The following is a 19,097-nucleotide window of genomic DNA, read 5'->3' on the forward strand; positions in this document are numbered from 1 at the left end:
TGGTGTATAATCTGTATGTAGTGATCTCCCCTAGTGGTGGTGTATAATCTGTATGTAGTGATCTCCCCTAGTGGTGGTGTATAATCTGTATGTAGTGATCTCCTCCTAGTGGTGGTGTATAATGTGTATGTAGTGATCTCCTCCTAGTGGTGGTGTATAATGTGTATGTAGTGATCTCCTCCTAGTGGTGGTGTATAATGTGTATGTAGTGATCTCCCCCTAGTGGTGGTGTATAATGTGTATGTAGTGAGCTCCCCCTAGTGGTGGTGTATAATGTGTATGTAGTGATCTCCTCCTAGTGGTGGTGTATAATGTGTATGTAGTGATCTCCTCCTAGTGGTGGTGTATAATGTGTATGTAGTGATCTCCTCCTAGTGGTGGTGTATAATGTGTATGTAGTGATCTCCCCCTAGTGGTGGTGTATAATGTGTATGCAGTGAGCTCCCCCTAGTGGTGGCTACAGGCAGGTCAGATGTATTAGCAGTGGATTTGGTTCTCCTCTGCTTGCTGTGGTCTGTGCAGTGTAGGATCGGACACCTGTGGTGAGTTGTGTCAGTGACCCGTGCACACAGAGGCACCCTCCCCCGCCCCCCTCGCTCTGCAGAGTTGTGTAAGGGGCCTGTGTCTAATCAACTCCACATTGAGCGACTGGTTAAATCCTCGCAGAGCGCAGATCTAGGACGCAGAGAGCAGCAGGGACCCAACATGGCAGAGCTCAAGGTAGGTCCTGCGGGGGAGGGGGCGTATTCACATCCTCCTGCTACATGAGACTTGCTGCTACTTGTGGTGCCACAATACCCAGAACCAAGGGGCTCCAGTTCTGTGTCTATTCTTCATCATCAAGACCTCTGCTTGCTGTCAGGGAATAAGAAGGAAACCTGTTGGCATCCAGTGAGTGTAATCTTGTAGAAAGCTTTTCCTGTGTTCAGCTGAGGGTTTGCTTCTGTTGTATCCAATGTGGACAATCCATCAGCAGCTGATGTATGATGCTCTCTGCTGGTTTGCTACAATGTATCAGTCTGGAGTATAACTTTCTCTGCTGAGAGCAGGACAAGCTCCGTACAGGTTTGCTACAATGTATCAGGCTGTAGTCAATGCTGAGCACTCACAGAGCATTGTCTGGACTGGATGAAATTGTAGCAAATCCCCAGCTACAGCAGAGGTATGTACAGGTTTCGCTACAATGTATCAGCTCAACCTTGTCTAGAGACTGGATACAACTTGTCTCCACTTGTACTGGACTAGACATAATTAACCATTCACTGACAGCAAGCAGAGGTCTTCAGAAAGTCTGTTCATGTAGAAAGTTGCAGCACTTTATGACACCATATCTCGTTCCCTCGTAATGTCTGTGACCATTTTCAGTATCTCTGCTTGCTGTCAGGTGAGGGGATATGTTGTCCTGACGGATTACAATTCATACAATGCGGCCCCCCGTGAGCTCAGGCGACATGTGAGGGGTGTAACAGCCTTTCTTGTACTGTAGTCTGGAGATGCTGGGAGTTGTAGTCCTGCTCTGCGGCCTCTCGCTATCTGTGACCTTTGATGCCTCCTGATGTGCAGTGTCTGTGGGTGATGGGGGCGGTGGAGGGCGGATGGGTGGGCTGTTCCCCTCTCAGCCAATCACAGCCGGCGCTCCCACATCTGCCCAGATGTTCATCCACATGGAAGCGTTCACCCTCCGAACATCAAAGTCACATTCCTGCCGCTGTCACTTATTAACCCCATCCTAGCCTAAACTGCCCCACAGGGGGGTAAAAGTGATAAACCTCCCCCAGCTATCCCATAATACAACGTGATATAACTGTGTGTGACATCCTGCTACAAGGTGGCGCCAAATATATAAAGATTTATTATTACCCAAATATAAGTATGTGAACCCCTTACTGCTTGTAGAGCATCATGGGATGGATGGTTTCTATATAAATAATAATACAGATAAGTGTCAGGTAAAGAAGTGTCACCGGGTGTGACCCCACATATTGCAGCCAGTGTTATGTAATGCCCCTGGAGAGATGTGTAATCAGACCTCACACTGCTGTGCTCTGTGCTCTCTGCAGCCAGTGTTATGTATTGTCCCTGGAGAGATGTGTAATCAGACCTCACACTGCTGTGCTCTGTGCTCTCTGCAGCCAGTGTTATGTATTGTCCCTGGAGAGATGTGTAATCAGACCTCACACTGCTGTGCTCTGAGCTCTCTGCAGCCAGTGTTATGTATTGTCCCTGGAGAGATGTGTAATCAGACCTCACACTGCTGTGCTCTGTGCTCTCTGCAGCCAGTGTTATGTATTGTCCCTGGAGAGATGTGTAATCAGACCTCACACTGCTGTGCTCTGTGCTCCCTGCAGCCAGTGTTATGTATTGTCCCTGGAGAGATGTGTAATCAGACCTCACACTGCTGTGCTCTGTGCTCTCTGCAGCCAGTGTTATGTAATGCCCCTGGAGAGATGTGTAATCAGACCTCACACTGCTGTGCTCTGTGCTCTCTGCAGCCAGTGTTATGTATTGTCCCTGGAGAGATGTGTAATCAGACCTCACACTGCGGTGCTCTGTGCTCTCTGCAGCCAGTGTTATGTATTATCCCTGGAGAGATGTGTAATCAGACCCCACACTGCTGTGCTCTGTGCTCTCTGCAGCCAGTGTTATGTATTGTCCCTGGAGAGATGTGTAATCAGACCTCACACTGCTGTGCTCTGTGCTCTCTGCAGCCAGTGTTATGTATTATCCCTGGAGAGATGTGTAATCAGACCCCACACTGCTGTGCTCTGTGCTCTCTGCAGCCAGTGTTATGTATTGTCCCTGGAGAGATGTGTAATCAGACCTCACACTGCTGTGCTCTGTGCTCTCTGCAGCCAGTGTTATGTATTGACCCTGGAGAGATGTGTTATCAGACCTCACACTGCTGTGCTCTGTGCTCTCTGCAGCCAGTGTTATGTATTATCCCTGGAGAGATGTGTAATCAGACCTCACACTGCTGTGCTCTGTGCTCTCTGCAGCCAGTGTTATGTATTGTCCCTGGAGAGATGTGTAATCAGACCTCACACTGCTGTGCTCTGTACTCTCTGCAGCCAGTGTTATGTATTGACCCTGGAGAGATGTGTAATCAGACCTCACACTGCTGTGCTCTGTGCTCTCTGCAGCCAGTGTTATGTATTGTCCCTGGAGAGATGTGTAATCAGACCTCACACTGCTGTGCTCTGTGCTCTCTGCAGCCAGTGTTATGTATTGTCCCTGGAGAGATGTGTAATCAGACCTCACACTGCTGTGCTCTGTGCTCTCTGCAGCCAGTGTTATGTATTATCCCTGGAGAGATGTGTAATCAGACCTTACACTGCTGTGCTCTGTGCTCTCTGCAGCCAGTGTTATGTATTGTCCCTGGAGAGATGTGTAATCAGACCTCACACTGCTGTGCTCTGTGCTCTCTGCAGCCAGTGTTATGTATTGTCCCTGGAGAGATGCGTAATCATACCTCACACTGCTGTGCTCTGTGCTCTCTGCAGACAGTGTTATGTATTGTCCCTGGAGAGATGTGTAATCAGACCTCACACTGCTGTGCTCTGTGCTCTCTGCAGCCAGTGTTATGTACTGTCCCTGGAGAGATGTGTAATCAGACCTCACACTGCTGTGCTCTGTGCTCTCTGCAGCCAGTGTTATGTATTGTCCTTGGAGAGATGTGTAATCAGACCTCACACTGCTGTGCTCTGTGCTCTCTGCAGCCAGTGTTAGGTATTATCCCTGGAGAGATGTGTAATCAGACCTCACACTGCTGTGCTCTGAGCTCTCTGCAGCCAGTGTTATGTATTGTCCCTGGAGAGATGTGTAATCAGACCTCACACTGCTGTGCTCTGTGCTCTCTGCAGCCAGTGTTATATACTGTCCCTGGAGAGATGTGTAATCAGACCTCACACTGCTGTGCTCTGTGCTCTCTGCAGCCAGTGTTATGTATTGTCCTTGGAGAGATGTGTAATCAGACCTCACACTGCTGTGCTCTGTGCTCTCTGCAGCCAGTGTTATGTATTGTCCTTGGAGAGATGTGTAATCAGACCTCACACTGCTGTGCTCTCTGCAGCCAGTGTTATGTATTGTCCTTGGAGAGATGTGTAATCAGACCTCACACTGCTGTGCTCTGTGCTCTCTGCAGCCAGTGTTATGTACTGTCCCTGGAGAGATGTGTAATCAGACCTCACACTGCTGTGCTCTGTGCTCTCTGCAGCCAGTGTTATGTATTGTCCCTGGAGAGATGTGTAATCAGACCTCACACTGCTGTGCTCTGTGCTCTCTGCAGCCAGTGTTATGTATTGTCCCTGGAGAGATGTGTAATCAGACCTCACACTGCTGTGCTCTGTGCTCTCTGCAGCCAGTGTTATGTATTGTCCCTGGAGAGATGTGTAATCAGACCTCACACTGCTGTGCTCTGTGCTCTCTGCAGCCAGTGTTATGTATTGTCCCTGGAGAGATGTGTAATCAGACCTCACACTGCTGTGCTCTGTGCTCTCTGCAGCCAGTATTATGTATTGTCCCTGGAGAGATGTGTAATCAGACCTCACACTGCTGTGCTCTGTGCTCTCTGCAGCCAGTGTTATGTATTGTCCCTGGAGAGATGTGTAATCAGACCTCACACTGCTGTGCTCTGTGCTCTCTGCAGCCAGTGTTATGTATTGTCCCTGGAGGGAGGTGTAATCAGACCTCACACTGCTGTGCTCTGTGCTCTCTGCAGCCAGTGTTATGTATTGTCCCTGGAGAGATGTGTAATCAGACCTCACACTGCTGTGCTCTGTGCTCTCTGCAGCCAGTGCTATGTATTGTCCTGGAGAGATGTATAATCAGACCTCACACTGCTGTGCTCTGTGCTCTCTGCAGCCAGTGTTATGTATTGTCCCTGGAGAGATGTGTAATCAGACCTCACACTGCTGTGCTCTGTGCTCTCTGCAGCCAGTGTTATGTATTGTCCCTGGAGAGATGTGTAATCAGACCTCACACTGCTGTGCTCTGTGCTCTCTGCAGCCATTTACCTGTGTGACATCACATGACCAGGGATATAACAAGCCGTGCACCTGTGTGACATCACATGACCAGGGATATAAAGAGCCGTGCACCTGTGTGACATCACATGACCAGGGATATAACGAGCCGTGCACCTGTGTGACATCACATGACCAGGGATATAACGAGCCGTGCACCTGTGTGACATCACATGACCAGGGATATAACGAGCCGAGCACCTGTGTGACATCGCATGACCAGGGATATAACGAGCCGTGCACCTGTGTGACATCACATGACCAGGGATATAACGAGCCGTGCACCTGTGTGACATCACATGACCAGGGATATAACGAGCCGAGCACCTGTGTGACATCACATGACCAGGGATATAACGAGCCGTGCACCTGTGTGACATCACATGACCAGGGATATAACGAGCCGTGCACCTGTGTGACATCACATGACCAGGGATATAACGAGCCGTGCACCTGTGTGACATCACATGACCAGGGATATAACCTGCCATGCACCTGTGTGACATCACATGACCAGGGATATAACAAGCCATGCACCTGTGTGACATCACATGACCAGGGATATAATGAGCTGTGCACCTGTGTGACATCACATGACCAGGGATATAACGAGCCGTGCACCTGTGTGACATCACATGACCAGGGATATAACGAGCCGTGCACCTGTGTGACATCACATGACCAGGGATATAACCTGCCATGCACCTGTGTGACATCACATGACCAGGGATATAACAAGCCATGCACCTGTGTGACATCACATGACCAGGGATATAATGAGCTGTGCACCTGTGTGACATCACATGACCAGGGATATAACGAGCGGTGCACCTGTGTGACATCACATGACCTGGGATTGTTCTTTTATTTTTCCACTGGAAGAAAATAATGAAGCTTCCTATAGAATGATGACAGCAAGCAGAGATCTAGAAAACCATGAGGAATTGATACAGAAAGGGAATGGTCTCCTCCATGCCCCATTCCCTCTGCCAGACTCTACACCCGGAAGAGCTGGTTCTGGCTCCGTTCTCTGTGACCCGGGATCAGTTCATAGGTCGTAGTTCCTGGGCTGATCACAACCTAAATGATTTTAAGAAAATTATATCTCTAATGCCTAAAGCAACCAATAATAGGGCAACCTCTACGGTACTGTCCAGTGCTCCGGTGCTGTGCCGTGGTCTGAGGGCAGTGACATAATCTTCTGACCTCTGTGGCAGGGTGTAGTGGGTGCTCTGATGCTGTGCCGTGGCCTGGGGTCTGTGACGTCATTTTCTGACCTCTGTGGCAGGGTGTAGTGGGTGCTTCAGTGCTGTGCCGTGGTCTGGGGGCTGTGACATCATCTTCTGACCTCTGTGGCAGGGTGTAGTGGGTGCTCTGATGCTGTGCTGTGGTCTGGGGGCTGTGACATCATCTTCTGACCTCTGTGGCAGGGTGTAGTGGGTGCTCCAGTGCTGTGCCGTGGTCTGGGAGCTGTGACATCGTCTCCTGACCTCTGTGGCAGGGTGTAGTGGGTGCTCCGGTGCAGTGCCGTGGTCTGGGGTCTGTGACATCATCTACTGACATTCGTGGCAGGGTGTATTGGGTGCTCTGATGCTGTGCTGTGGTCTGGGGGCTGTGACATTATCTTCTGACATTCGTGGCAGGGTGTATTGGGTGCCCTGATGCTGTGCCGTGGTCTGGGGGCTGTGACATCATCTTCTGACATTCGTGGCAAGGTGTAGTGGGTGCTCCGATGCTGTGCCGGGGGCTGTGACACCTTCTTCTGACCTCTGTGGCAGGGTGTAGTGGGTGCTCTGATGCTGTGCCGTGGTCTGGGGGCTGTGACATCATCTTCTGATCTCTGTGGCAAGGTGTAGTGGGTGCTCCAGTGCTGTGCCGTGGTCTGGGGGCTGTGACATCATCTTCTGACCTCCTGTGGCAGGGTGTAGTGGGTGCTCCAGTGCTGTGCCGTGGTCTGGGGGCTGTGGCAGGGTGTAGTGGGTGCTCCAGTGCTGTGCCGTGGTCTGGGGGCTGTGGCAGGGTGTAGTGGGTGCTCCGGTGCTGTGCCGTGGTCTGGGGGCTGTGACATCATCTTCTGACCTCCTGTGGCAGGGTGTAGTGGGTGCTCCAGTGCTGTGCCGTGGTCTGGGGGCTGTGGCAGGGTGTAGTGGGTGCTCCGGTGCTGTGCCGTGGTCTGGGGGCTGTGACAGGTTGTAGTGCGTGCTCCTGTGCTGTGCCGTGGTCTGGGGGCTGTGACATCATCTTCTGACATCTGTGGCAGGGTGTAGTGGGTGCTCCAGTGCTGTGCCATGGTCTGGGGGCTGTGACATCATCTTCTGACATCTGTGGCAGGGTGTAGTGGGTGCTCCAGTGCTGTGCCATGGTCTGGGGGCTGTGACATCATCTTCTGACCTGTGTGGCAGGGTGTAGTTGGTGCTCCTGTGCTGTGCCATGGTCTGGGGGCTGTGACATCGTCTTGTGATCTCTGTGGCAGGGTGTAGTGGGTGCTCCGGTGCAGTGCCATGGTCTGGGGGCTGTGGCAGGGTGTAGTGGGTGCTCCGGTGCTGTGCCGTGGTCCCCTCGTTCCCTGACGTCCTGTCGGGGGTTAATCCTGAATCATCTTCTGTAAACATAAACAGGTTTAATTAGAGACTCGACAGCAGGAGAGAGAGCGCCCCCCGCAGGCTCCGCCCTTTATCCATCAATCATCCCACCGGGTGTTCTAGCGAGAGGGAGGGGGACAGGAAGGACCTGCAGGGAGGAGAGGACCCAACCAAAGGTCACCGCCAGCAGCCAGACACCAGGAGATACAAGCTATTACTCTCTGTTATCAGCCATTTGGCTGTCACGCGGCTCCTGAGCAGAGGACCTCCTCTTGTATCTGTATAAATGCTGCACTTCCCTCCTCCTCCTTGTATTTATCCGGGGTCTTTACTCTCCTCCTCTCTCCAGATCTTCAGTAATTTTTCCCATGTGCTGCGAGTCCTGACACATTGTGACTCAGCAGCTTTATCTGGCACATGCTCCTGAGTGCACAGAGCACAGCAGTGGTGACAATGTATAGCCACAGGATGGACGACCCCATCCAGAGAATACAACTACTTACCTCCTACCGTCCCCCTACTCCCCAGAGAAATCTACAACCACATATCTCCTCCTAGTGGGGGTGTATAATGTGTATGTAGTGATCTCCTCCTAGTGGGGGTGTATAATGTGTATGTAGTGATCTCCTCCTAGTGGTGGTGTATAATGTGTATGTAGTGATCTCCCCCTAGTGGTGGTGTATAATGTGTATGTAGTGATCTCCCCCTAGTGGTGGTGTATAATGTGTATGTAGTGATCTCCTCCTAGTGGTGGTGTATAATCTGTATGTAGTGATCTCCCCCTAGTGGTGGTGTATAATCTGTATATAGTGATCTCCTCCTAGTGGTGGTGTATAATCTGTATGTAGTGATCTCCTCCTAGTGGTGGTGTATAATCTGTATGTAGTGATCTCCCCCTAGTGGTGGTGTATAATCTGTATGTAGTGATCTCCCCCTAGTGGTGGTGTATAATGTGTATGTAGTGATCTCCTCCTAGTGGTGGTGTATAATGTGTATGTAGTGATCTCCCCCTAGTGGTGGTGTATACTATGTATGTAGTGATCTCCCCCTAGTGGTGGTGTATAATGTATATGTAGTGATCTCCTCCTAGTGGTGGTGTATAATCTGTATGTAGTGATCTCCTCCTAGTGGTGGTGTATAATGTGTATGTAGTGATCTCCTCCTAGTGGTGGTGTATAATGTGTATGTAGTGATCTCCCCCTAGTGGTAGTGTATAATGTGTATGTAGTGATCTCCCCCTAGTGGTGGTGTATAATGTGTATGTAGTGATCTCCCCCTAGTGGTGATGTATAATCTGTATGTAGTGATCTCCTCCTAGTGGTGGTGTATAATATGTATGTAGTGATCTCCCCCTAGTGGTGGTGTATAATGTGTATGTAGTGATCTCCTCCTAGTGGTGGTGTATAATGTGTATGTAGTGATCTCCCCCTAGTGGTGGTGTATAATGTGTATGTAGTGATCTCCCCCTAGTGGTGGTGTATAATGTGTATGTAGTGATCTCCTCCTAGTGGTGGTGTATAATGTGTATGTAGTGATCTCCCCCTAGTGGTGGTGTATAATCTGTATGTAGTGATCTCCCCCTAGTGGTGGTGTGTAATCTGTATGTAGTGATCTCCTCCTAGTGGTGGTGTATAATCTGTATGTAGTGATCTCCTCCTAGTGGTGGTGTATAATGTGTATGTAGTGATCTCCCCCTAGTGGTGGTGTATAATGTGTATGTAGTGATCTCCTCCTAGTGGTGGTGTATAATCTGTAGGTAGTGATCTCCTCCTAGTGGTGGTGTATAATGTGTATGTAGTGATCTCCCCCTAGTGGTGGTGTATAATGTGTATGTAGTGATCTCCCCCTAGTGGTGGTGTATAATGTGTATGTAGTGATCTCCCCCTAGTGGTGATGTATAATCTGTATGTAGTGATCTCCCCCTAGTGGTGGTGTGTAATCTGTATGTAGTGATCTCCTCCTAGTGGTGGTGTATAATCTGTATGTAGTGATCTCCTCCTAGTGGTGTTGTATAATGTGTATGTAGTGATCTCCTCCTAGTGGTGGTGTATAATCTGTATGTAGTGATCTCCCCCTAGTGGTGGTGTATAATCTGTATGTAGTGATCTCCCCCCTAGTGGTGGTGTATAATGTGTATGTAGTGATCTCCCCCCTAGTGGTGGTGTATAATCTGTATGTAGTGATCTCCCCCTAGTGGTGGTGTATAATCTGTATGTAGTGATCTCCTCCTAGTGGTGATGTATAATGTGTATGTAGTGATCTCCTCCTAGTGGTGGTGTATAATCTGTATGTAGTGAGCTCCCCCTAGTGGTGGTGTATAATCTGTATGTAGTGATCTCCTCCTAGTGGTGGTGTATAATGTGTATGTAGTGATCTCCCCCTAGTGGTGGTGTATAATGTGTATGTAGTGATCTCCCCCTAGTGGTGGTGTATAATCTGTATGTAGTGATCTCCTCCTAGTGGTGGTGTATAATGTGTATGTAGTGATCTCCCCCTAGTGGTAGTGTATAATCTGTATGTAGTGATCTCCCCCTAGTGGTGGTGTATAATGTGTATGTAGTGATCTCCCCCTAGTGGTGGTGTATAATGTGTATGTAGTGATCTCCTCCTAGTGGTGGTGTATAATGTGTATGTAGTGATCTCCCCCTAGTGGTGGTGTATAATCTGTATGTAGTGATCTCCCCCTAGTGGTGGTGTATAATGTGTATGTAGTGATCTCCCCCTAGTGGTGGTGTATAATGTGTATGTAGTGATCTCCCCCTAGTGGTGGTGTATAATGTGTATGTAGTGATCTCCCCCTAGTGGTGGTGTATAATCTGTATGTAGTGATCTCCCCCTAGTGGTGGTGTATAATGTGTATGTAGTGATCTCCCCCTAGTGGTGGTGTATAATGTGTATGTAGTGATCTCCTCCTAGTGGTGGTGTATAATGTGTATGTAGTGATCTCCTCCTAGTGGTGGTGTATAATGTGTATGTAGTGATCTCCCCCTAGTGGTGGTGTATAATATGTATGTAGTGATCTCCCCCTAGTGGTGGTGTATAATGTGTATGTAGTGATCTCCCCCTAGTGGTGGTGTATAATCTGTATGTAGTGAGCTCCCCCTAGTGGTGGTGTATAATCTGTATGTAGTGAGCTCCCCCTAGTGGTGGTGTATAATCTGTATGTAGTGATCTCCCCCTAGTGGTGGTGTATAATCTGTATGTAGTGAGCTCCTCCTAGTGGTGGTGTATAATGTGTATGTAGTGATCTCCCCCTAGTGGTGGTGTATAATGTGTATGTAGTGATCTCCTCCTAGTGGTGGTGTATAATCTGTATGTAGTGATCTCCCCCTAGTGGTGATGTATAATGTGTATGTAGTGATCTCCTCCTAGTGGTGGTGTATAATGTGTATGTAGTGATCTCCCCCTAGTGGTGGTGTATAATGTGTATGTAGTGATCTCCCCCTAGTGGTGGTGTATAATGTGTATGTGGTGATCTCCCCCTAGTGGTGGTGTATAATCTGTATGTAGTGATCTCCTCCTAGTGGTGGTGTATAATGTGTATGTAGTGATCTCCCCCTAGTGGTGGTGTATAATCTGTACGTAGTGAGCTCCCCCTAGTGGTGGTGTATAATCTGTACGTAGTGATCTCCCCCTAGTGGTGGTGTATAATATGTATGTAGTGATCTCCCCCTAGTGGTGGTGTATAATGTGTATGTAGTGATCTCCCCCTAGTGGTGGTGTATAATCTGTATGTAGTGATCTCCCCCTAGTGGTGGTGTATAATCTGTATGTAGTGAGCTCCCCCTAGTGGTGGTGTATAATCTGTATGTAGTGATCTCCCCCTAGTGGTGGTGTATAATGTGTATGTAGTGATCTCCCCCTAGTGGTGGTGTATAATGTGTATGTGGTGATCTCCCCCTAGTGGTGGTGTATAATCTGTATGTAGTGAGCTCCTCCTAGTGGTGGTGTATAATGTGTATGTAGTGATCTCCCCCTAGTGGTGGTGTATAATGTGTATGTAGTGATCTCCTCCTAGTGGTGGTGTATAATCTGTATGTAGTGAGCTCCCCCTAGTGGTGGTGTATAATCTGTATGTAGTGATCTCCCCCTAGTGGTGATGTATAATGTGTATGTAGTGATCTCCTCCTAGTGGTGGTGTATAATGTGTATGTAGTGATCTCCCCCTAGTGGTGGTGTATAATGTGTATGTAGTGATCTCCCCCTAGTGGTGGTGTATAATGTGTATGTGGTGATCTCCCCCTAGTGGTGGTGTATAATCTGTATGTAGTGATCTCCTCCTAGTGGTGGTGTATAATGTGTATGTAGTGATCTCCCCCTAGTGGTGGTGTATAATCTGTATGTAGTGATCTCCTCCTAGTGGTGGTGTATAATGTGTATGTAGTGATCTCCTCCTAGTGGTGGTGTATAATCTGTATGTAGTGATCTCCCCCTAGTGGTGGTGTATAATCTGTATGTAGTGATCTCCCCCTAGTGGTGGTGTATAATGTGTATGTAGTGATCTCCCCCTAGTGGTGGTGTATAATGTGTATGTAGTGATCTCCCCCTAGTGGTGGTGTATAATGTGTATGTGGTGATCTCCCCCTAGTGGTGGTGTATAATCTGTATGTAGTGATCTCCTCCTAGTGGTGGTGTATAATGTGTATGTAGTGAGCTCCCCCTAGTGGTGGTGTATAATGTGTATGTAGTGATCTCCCCCTAGTGGTGGTGTATAATGTGTATGTAGTGATCTCCCCCTAGTGGTGGTGTATAATGTGTATGTAGTGATCTCCCCCTAGTGGTGGTGTATAATGGGTATGTAGTGATCTCCCCCTAGTGGTGGTGTATAATGTGTATGTAGTGATCTCCCCCTAGTGGTGGTGTATAATGTGTATGTGGTGATCTCCCCCTAGTGGTGGTGTATAATGTGTATGTGGTGATCTCCCCCTAGTGGTGGTGTATAATGTGTATGTAGTGATCTCCCCCTAGTGGTGGTGTATAATGTGTATGTAGTGATCTCCTCCTAGTGGTGGTGTATAATCTGTATGTAGTGATCTCCCCCTAGTGGTGGTGTATAATCTGTATGTAGTGATCTCCCCCTAGTGGTGGTGTATAATGTGTATGTAGTTATCTCCCCCTAGTGGTGGTGTATAATCTGTATGTAGTGATCTCCCCCTAGTGGTGGTGTATAATCTGTATGTAGTGATCTCCTCCTAGTGGTGGTGTATAATCTGTATGTAGTGATCTCCCCCTAGTGGTGGTGTATAATGTGTATGTAGTGATCTCCCCCTAGTGGTGGTGTATAATGTGTATGTAGTGATCTCCCCCTAGTGGTGGTGTATAATGTGTATGTAGTGATCTCCCCCTAGTGGTGGTGTATAATGTGTATGTAGTGATCTCCTCCTAGTGGTGGTGTATAATGTGTATGTAGTGATCTCCTCCTAGTGGTGGTGTATAATGTGTATGTAGTGATCTCCCCCTAGTGGTGGTGTATGATGTGTATGTAGTGATCTCCTCCTAGTGGTGGTGTATAATCTGTATGTAGTGATCTCCTCCTAGTGGTGGTGTATAATGTGTATGTAGTGATCTCCTCCTAGTGGTGGTGTATAATGTGTATGTAGTGATCTCCCCCTAGTGGTGGTGTATAATGTGTATGTAGTGATCTCCTCCTAGTGGTGATGTATAATGTGTATGTAGTGATCTCCCCCTAGTGGTGGTGTATAATGTGTATGTAGTGATCTCCCCCTAGTGGTGGTGTATAATGTGTATGTAGTGATCTCCTCCTAGTGGTGGTGTATAATGTGTATGTAGTGATCTCCCTCTAGTGGTGGTGTATAATGTGTATGTAGTGATCTCCCCCTAGTGGTGGTGTATAATGTGTATGTAGTGATCTCCTCCTAGTGGTGGTGTATAATGTGTATGTAGTGATCTCCCCCTAGTGGTGGTGTATAATCTGTATGTAGTGATCTCCCCCTAGTGGTGGTGTATAATGTGTATGTAGTGATCTCCCCCTAGTGGTGGTGTATAATCTGTATGTAGTGATCTCCCCCTAGTGGTGGTGTATAATCTGTATGTAGTGATCTCCCCCTAGTGGTGGTGTATAATCTGTATGTAGTGATCTCCTCCTAGTGGTGGTGTATAATCTGTATGTAGTGATCTCCCCCTAGTGGTGGTGTATAATGTGTATGTAGTGAGCTCCCCCTAGTGGTGGTGTATAATCTGTATGTAGTTATCTCCTCCTAGTGGTGGTGTATAATGTGTATGTAGTGATCTCCTCCTAGTGGTGGTGTATAATCTGTATGTAGTGATCTCCCCCTAGTGGTGGCTATGTATGCTTGCATGATGTTTTATCCCCTGACGTCTTTCATTCTGATTTTAGTATCTTCCTGGATTTGGGAATGAATTCTCCTCCGAGGATCCCCGGTGTCCGGGGTCGTTACCCGAGGGTCAGGTCTGTGTCATCAGGTGGAATAATATAATTTATTGCTAATTTTGCAAGTTGATTAAATGTAATGATTATATAATAAGTAATTCCATTCCCTATACCTCTGCTTGCTGTCAGTGATTAGAAACATTCTTATTGATGTGAAGGGCTCTGCATTCACTGACAGCCAGCAGAGGTCCAGGAATCTTGTGTGACAGAGTTGTTGTTCTGCAGAACTCCCCCCAGGTGTGTCCGTACGGTCTGTACGCTGAGCAGCTCTCTGGTTCTGCCTTCACCTGCCCCCGAAGCTCCAACAAGAGGAGGTAAGAGGTCAGCAGCGCCCCCTGGAGGCCACCACCATGTCATTACATCCTCTATACAGTCACTGCACGGCTATACTGCGGGAAAGTTGGGTAACAACCAGGATCATCCAGCTTTGCCTCTGGTCCTATATTAACCATTCAGGGATGATGGGAGTGATAATCTCTGGTATTTGTCGCCCCCAGCTGGCTGTACAGGATTCTGCCCTCCGTCTGCCACAAACCCTTCGAGGCCTATGAGCAAAAACACCTGACACATAACTGGGACGAGGTGGAGCCGGACCCCAACCAGGTGAGCGCCCCCCAGAGGCAGGTGCAGGGCAGAGTCTGGACATTATACCCTAATCTTTACTGGGTCGGCTGAGCAGAACTGGTCCAGGAAAGTTCTATGAGATCAGTCACTGACAAATCCCCAGCACAGACCTGATGATAATGTTCTCCCCACCTGCGGCCACCACTAGGTGGAGCTCTCTATGTGATGTGCTGCTGTTCCTGAGCTCCCCCTAGTGGCAGCTGCAGATAGTGAGAATATTATCTTGTCCTGACAGAGGGTTTGGAGCTTTGTATCAGTAACTGCTATAAAGAAATACTGAGAAGTGGCACGTCCTGCATTGTCCTCGCTAGGGGGCGCTATTAACCTCTTGTGTTTCATCTGCAGCTGAGGTGGAAGCCGTTTGTGGTCGGAGAGAAGAAGCAGGACTTTGTGGATGTGAGTCATTATAATGCATCAATAAGGGCGACCCCGGGTAGTAATGTTAATGGGGGGCATTGTTAGGGTTGGGGGGACCCTTTAACCAGTCCCCTGAAGGCAGCGCGACTCCATTGTTCTTTGCTGGCAGATGCCCTGGGAGGGGAAGGGTCTTTCTTGGGGACCCCCTAGCAGCCTCTGTGATGAGCCCATCCTGGGTCGCGGTGCCAGGCGGCTTATACTTGGGGGGGCCCCCGATGGACGCCCAATGTGTCCCCCAATTTTAACGATCCATAAGACTTGGGGTCAGTAAATGTCCATCTGATGACTGTCTGCAGGGTCTGTACACGCTGTGCGGAGCCGGAGACGCCAAGTCACGCAATGGGATCGCCATCCACATATACACCTGCAGGGTCTCCATGATTGACAGGTCAGCCCCCCCCCCCCCCGACTATTATAACTGTATAATGTGATGGGGGTTCCCCTGAGATGACGACTTTGTCTCCCCTCCAGGTGCCTGTACAACTCGGACGGGGATTTCCTCATCGGTGAGACCCTCATTTGTGAATCTTCACATTTTTTGCTCCCCATCTCTCAGCTGCCCTCTAGTGTCAGGGTCGGTAACTGCAGTCACCTGACTTTTTTATCCCACAGTCCCGCAGCAAGGAAAACTCCTGATCCTGACTGAATTTGGGAAGATCCTGGTGGAACCCAATGAGATCTGTGTGATCCAGGTAATGGGGGGGGAGGGGATCCAGGTGATGGGGGGATCCAGGTAATGGGGGGGGGGGAGAGGAGGGGATCCAGGTAATGGGGGGGGGGGATCCAGGTAATGGGGGGGGGGAGGAGGGGATCCAGGTAATGGGGGGGGGGGGGGATCCATGTAATGGGGGGGGGGGATCCAGGTGATGGGGGGGAGGGGATCCAGGTGATGGGGGAGGGGGGGATCCAGGTGATGGGGGGGATCCAGGTGATGGGGGAGGGGGGGAATCCAGGTGACATACGGGGGGGGAAATCCAGGTGACATACGGGGGGGTTGGGTGGTGGGGAGATCCAGGTGACATACGGGGGTGGTGGGGAGATCCAGGTGACATACGGGGGGGGGGGGGGGGGGAGATTCAGGTGACATACGGGGGGGGGGGAGATTCAGGTGACATACGGGGGGGGGGGGGAGATTCAGGTGACATACGGGGGGGGGGGGGGAGATTCAGGTGACATACGGGGGGGGGGAGATTCAGGTGACATATGGGGGGGGGGAGATTCAGGTGACATACGGGGGGGGGGGAGATTCAGGTGACATACGGGGGGGGGGGATCCAGGTGACATACGGGGGGGGGAGATCCAGGTGACATACGGGGGGGGGGGGGGGGGAGAGATTCAGGTGACGGGGGGTGGGGTGTCCCATATCATATAACCTCTTCTCACTCTTCTATGCTCTCTGTGCGGCAGCAAGGAATGCGCTTCAGTGTTGAGGTCTTTGGGGACTCCAGAGGTTACGTCCTTGAAGTATTTGGGGTTCACTTTGAGCTCCCCGACCTGGGACCAATAGGTGAGAGTCTGGGACACATTTATAATCTGGACTGGAGACATATTACCCAGAATAATCTGAACCGTGGGACTTTATTCCAGGAGCCAACGGCCTGGCGAATCCCCGGGACTTCCTGACCCCTGTGGCCTGGTATGAGGACAGGACTGTGAGCGGAGGCTACACCGTCATCAGCAAGTACCAGGGGAAGCTCTTCTCCGCAGAGCAGGTCCGGCCGCGCTAAGTGCAGCGATGGGCGCAACAACAGCCCCAACTAATGTATAGGAATAGATAATGAGACGCCATAGACTCCTCTACCCTCCTTATACATGCAGTCAGGCACCGCCCTATATACCTGGCCCTGAGTGCAGCACCCGCCCTATATACCTGGCCATGGGTGCTGCACCCGCCCTATATACCTGGCCATGGGTGCAGCACCCGCCCTATATACCTGGCCATGGGTGCTGCACCCGCCCTATATACCTGGCCATGGGTGCTGCACCCGCCCTATATACCTGGCCATGGGTGCTGCACCCGCCCTATATACCTGGCCATGGGTGCTGCACCCGCCCTATATACCTGGCCATGGGTGCTGCACCCGCCCTATATACCTGGCCATGGGTGCTGCACCCGCCCTATATACCTGGCCATGGGTGCTGCACCCGCCCTATATACCTGGCCATGGGTGCAGCACCCGCCCTATATATACCTGGCCATGGGTGCTGCACCCGCCCTATATACCTGGCCATGGGTGCTGCACCCGCCCTATATACCTGGCCATGGGTGCTGCACCCGCCCTATATACCTGGCCATGGGTGCTGCACCCGCCCTATATACCTGGCCATGGGTGCTGCACCCGCCCTATATACCTGGCCATGGGATTTCCTATGAGACACTGTAATGGGTGCGCTATGCAGGGACTCGATGCTCTGGAGATTATTTCTATCCACAATTATTATTCAGGAATCTCCGGATTATAGGAGGAAGTGACGGGAAAACTTCTTTTCCTCTTGTCGTTTATATTAGAATTTATTACTAATAATAGTTTTATATAGAAATATAATTTATATTGATGAGTTATTTATTACAAACCCCTGACCTTATAATTGTCTAATCCTTCATCATCTGTTATGAATCTGAAGCTGTGATGGGAAGGAGCGCGGCCCCCAATGTAACACAAGTCTTAGAGGGGGATCAGACCCTCCAGGAGACTCCTCGCAGGGATGGGGTCAGAGCAATCACCCGCTGCTGATATCAGAGATTGCTGGGGGTCCCTGTGGCACCGATGTCATGGGGGGGGGGGGTGACATTGTATCTTCTCTTTGTCCGCCAGAGCTTCTCCCCGTACAATGTGGTCGCCTGGCACGGGAACTACGCCCCCTACAAGTACAATCTGGACAACTTCATGGTCATTAACTGTGTGGCGTTTGACCACGCGGTGAGTTTTGGGGTGACCTGGTATTTGGGGGGTCTCGGCCGGTTACAGATTATGTTATCGTGTCCCTTTGTCTCCAGGACCCGTCCATCTTCACCGTTCTGACCGCTAAGTCCCTCAGGCCGGGGGTGGCCATTGCAGATTTTGTCATCTTCCCTCCGCGCTGGGGGGTGGCGGATCGGACCTTCCGCCCCCCCTATTATCACAGTAAGTGCCCCCCGAGGCGACTGCACGGTCAGACCCTCCATGTACGTAATGCGGAGTGTCCTCTCTACAGGGAACTGCATGAGCGAGTTCATGGGGCTCATCAAGGGTCACTACGAGGCCAAGGAGGAGGGGTTCCAGCCGGGGGGCGGCAGCCTGCACAGCGCCATGACCCCCCACGGGCCCGACGCCGAATGCTTCGAGAAGGCGAGTAACGCCGACCTGGCGCCGGAGCGAGTGGCTGAAGGAACAATGGTAGGTGCCAGCATCTCCCACAATGCAATGCAGCACGTCACATGACACATTAGTCACAGACTGGAAGTGATGACATCTCACAGCTGAGGGTTTGTTACAATGTATCCTGACCTGATGTTGTAACGCAGCAGAGACATCACATGACACAGTCACAGACTGGAAGTGATGACATCTCACAGCTGAGGGTTTGTTACAATGTATCCTGACCTGTTCTTGTCTCGTCCAGGCCTTCATGTTCGAGTCTTCGCTCAGCATGGCGGTGACCCGCTGGGGCCTGGAGACCTGCAGCCGCCTGGATAAGGATTATCACCGGTGCTGGGAGCCGCTGCGCAGCCACTTCACCCCCGCACAGCGCACGCACAAGTGATCCCGTGGAGAGCGTCGCTCCAGCCTGCAGACTATCACAGCACAGAATAATAAAAGTCACCAATCAGACTCCTTGTCCGTCTTCTGTTCATGACCGATAAGACAGGATCAATGTCAATCACCTGTGGGAAGGCGGGGCCTATACACACTGGGATCATGTGACCTCTACAAGAACAAGTTCACCCAATCACAATCCTGCAGCAACATTACTCCAGTCACAGTCAGAGCTGCATCCATAGAACCCAGAATGCACTGCTCCGAGGAAGACGACATCTCACATGAAAACTACAACTCCCAC

At 50.1% G+C, this 19,097-nt stretch overlaps 2 protein-coding genes across 2 annotated transcripts in view; one reads left to right on the plus strand and one right to left on the minus strand.

Moving 5' to 3' along the window:
* The window catches only part of GTF2E1 (general transcription factor IIE subunit 1), a 47,398-nt gene extending 28,623 nt beyond the window's left edge, over window positions 1-18,775 (minus strand). The window contains exon 1 of the mRNA XM_072139041.1: window positions 18,641-18,775. The gene's annotated coding sequence lies outside the window, so the exon portion shown is untranslated. The remainder of the gene's footprint in view (window positions 1-18,640) is intronic.
* HGD (homogentisate 1,2-dioxygenase) lies at window positions 571-18,868 on the plus strand. Its single transcript, XM_072139037.1, has 14 exons — window positions 571-720; window positions 13,962-14,033; window positions 14,241-14,329; window positions 14,513-14,618; window positions 14,985-15,035; window positions 15,353-15,444; window positions 15,528-15,562; window positions 15,669-15,748; window positions 16,464-16,563; window positions 16,644-16,768; window positions 17,873-17,977; window positions 18,055-18,181; window positions 18,252-18,433; window positions 18,660-18,868. The coding sequence occupies exons 1-14, from the start codon at window positions 706-708 to the stop codon at window positions 18,798-18,800; spliced, it is 1,320 nt and encodes a 439-aa protein (XP_071995138.1). The 5' UTR covers window positions 571-705; the 3' UTR covers window positions 18,801-18,868.
* Window positions 18,869-19,097: the final 229 nt, after the last annotated feature.

Source organism: Engystomops pustulosus, chromosome 2 (genome assembly GCF_040894005.1).
Source record: "Engystomops pustulosus chromosome 2, aEngPut4.maternal, whole genome shotgun sequence".
Classification (NCBI taxonomy): Eukaryota; Metazoa; Chordata; class Amphibia; order Anura; family Leptodactylidae; genus Engystomops; species Engystomops pustulosus.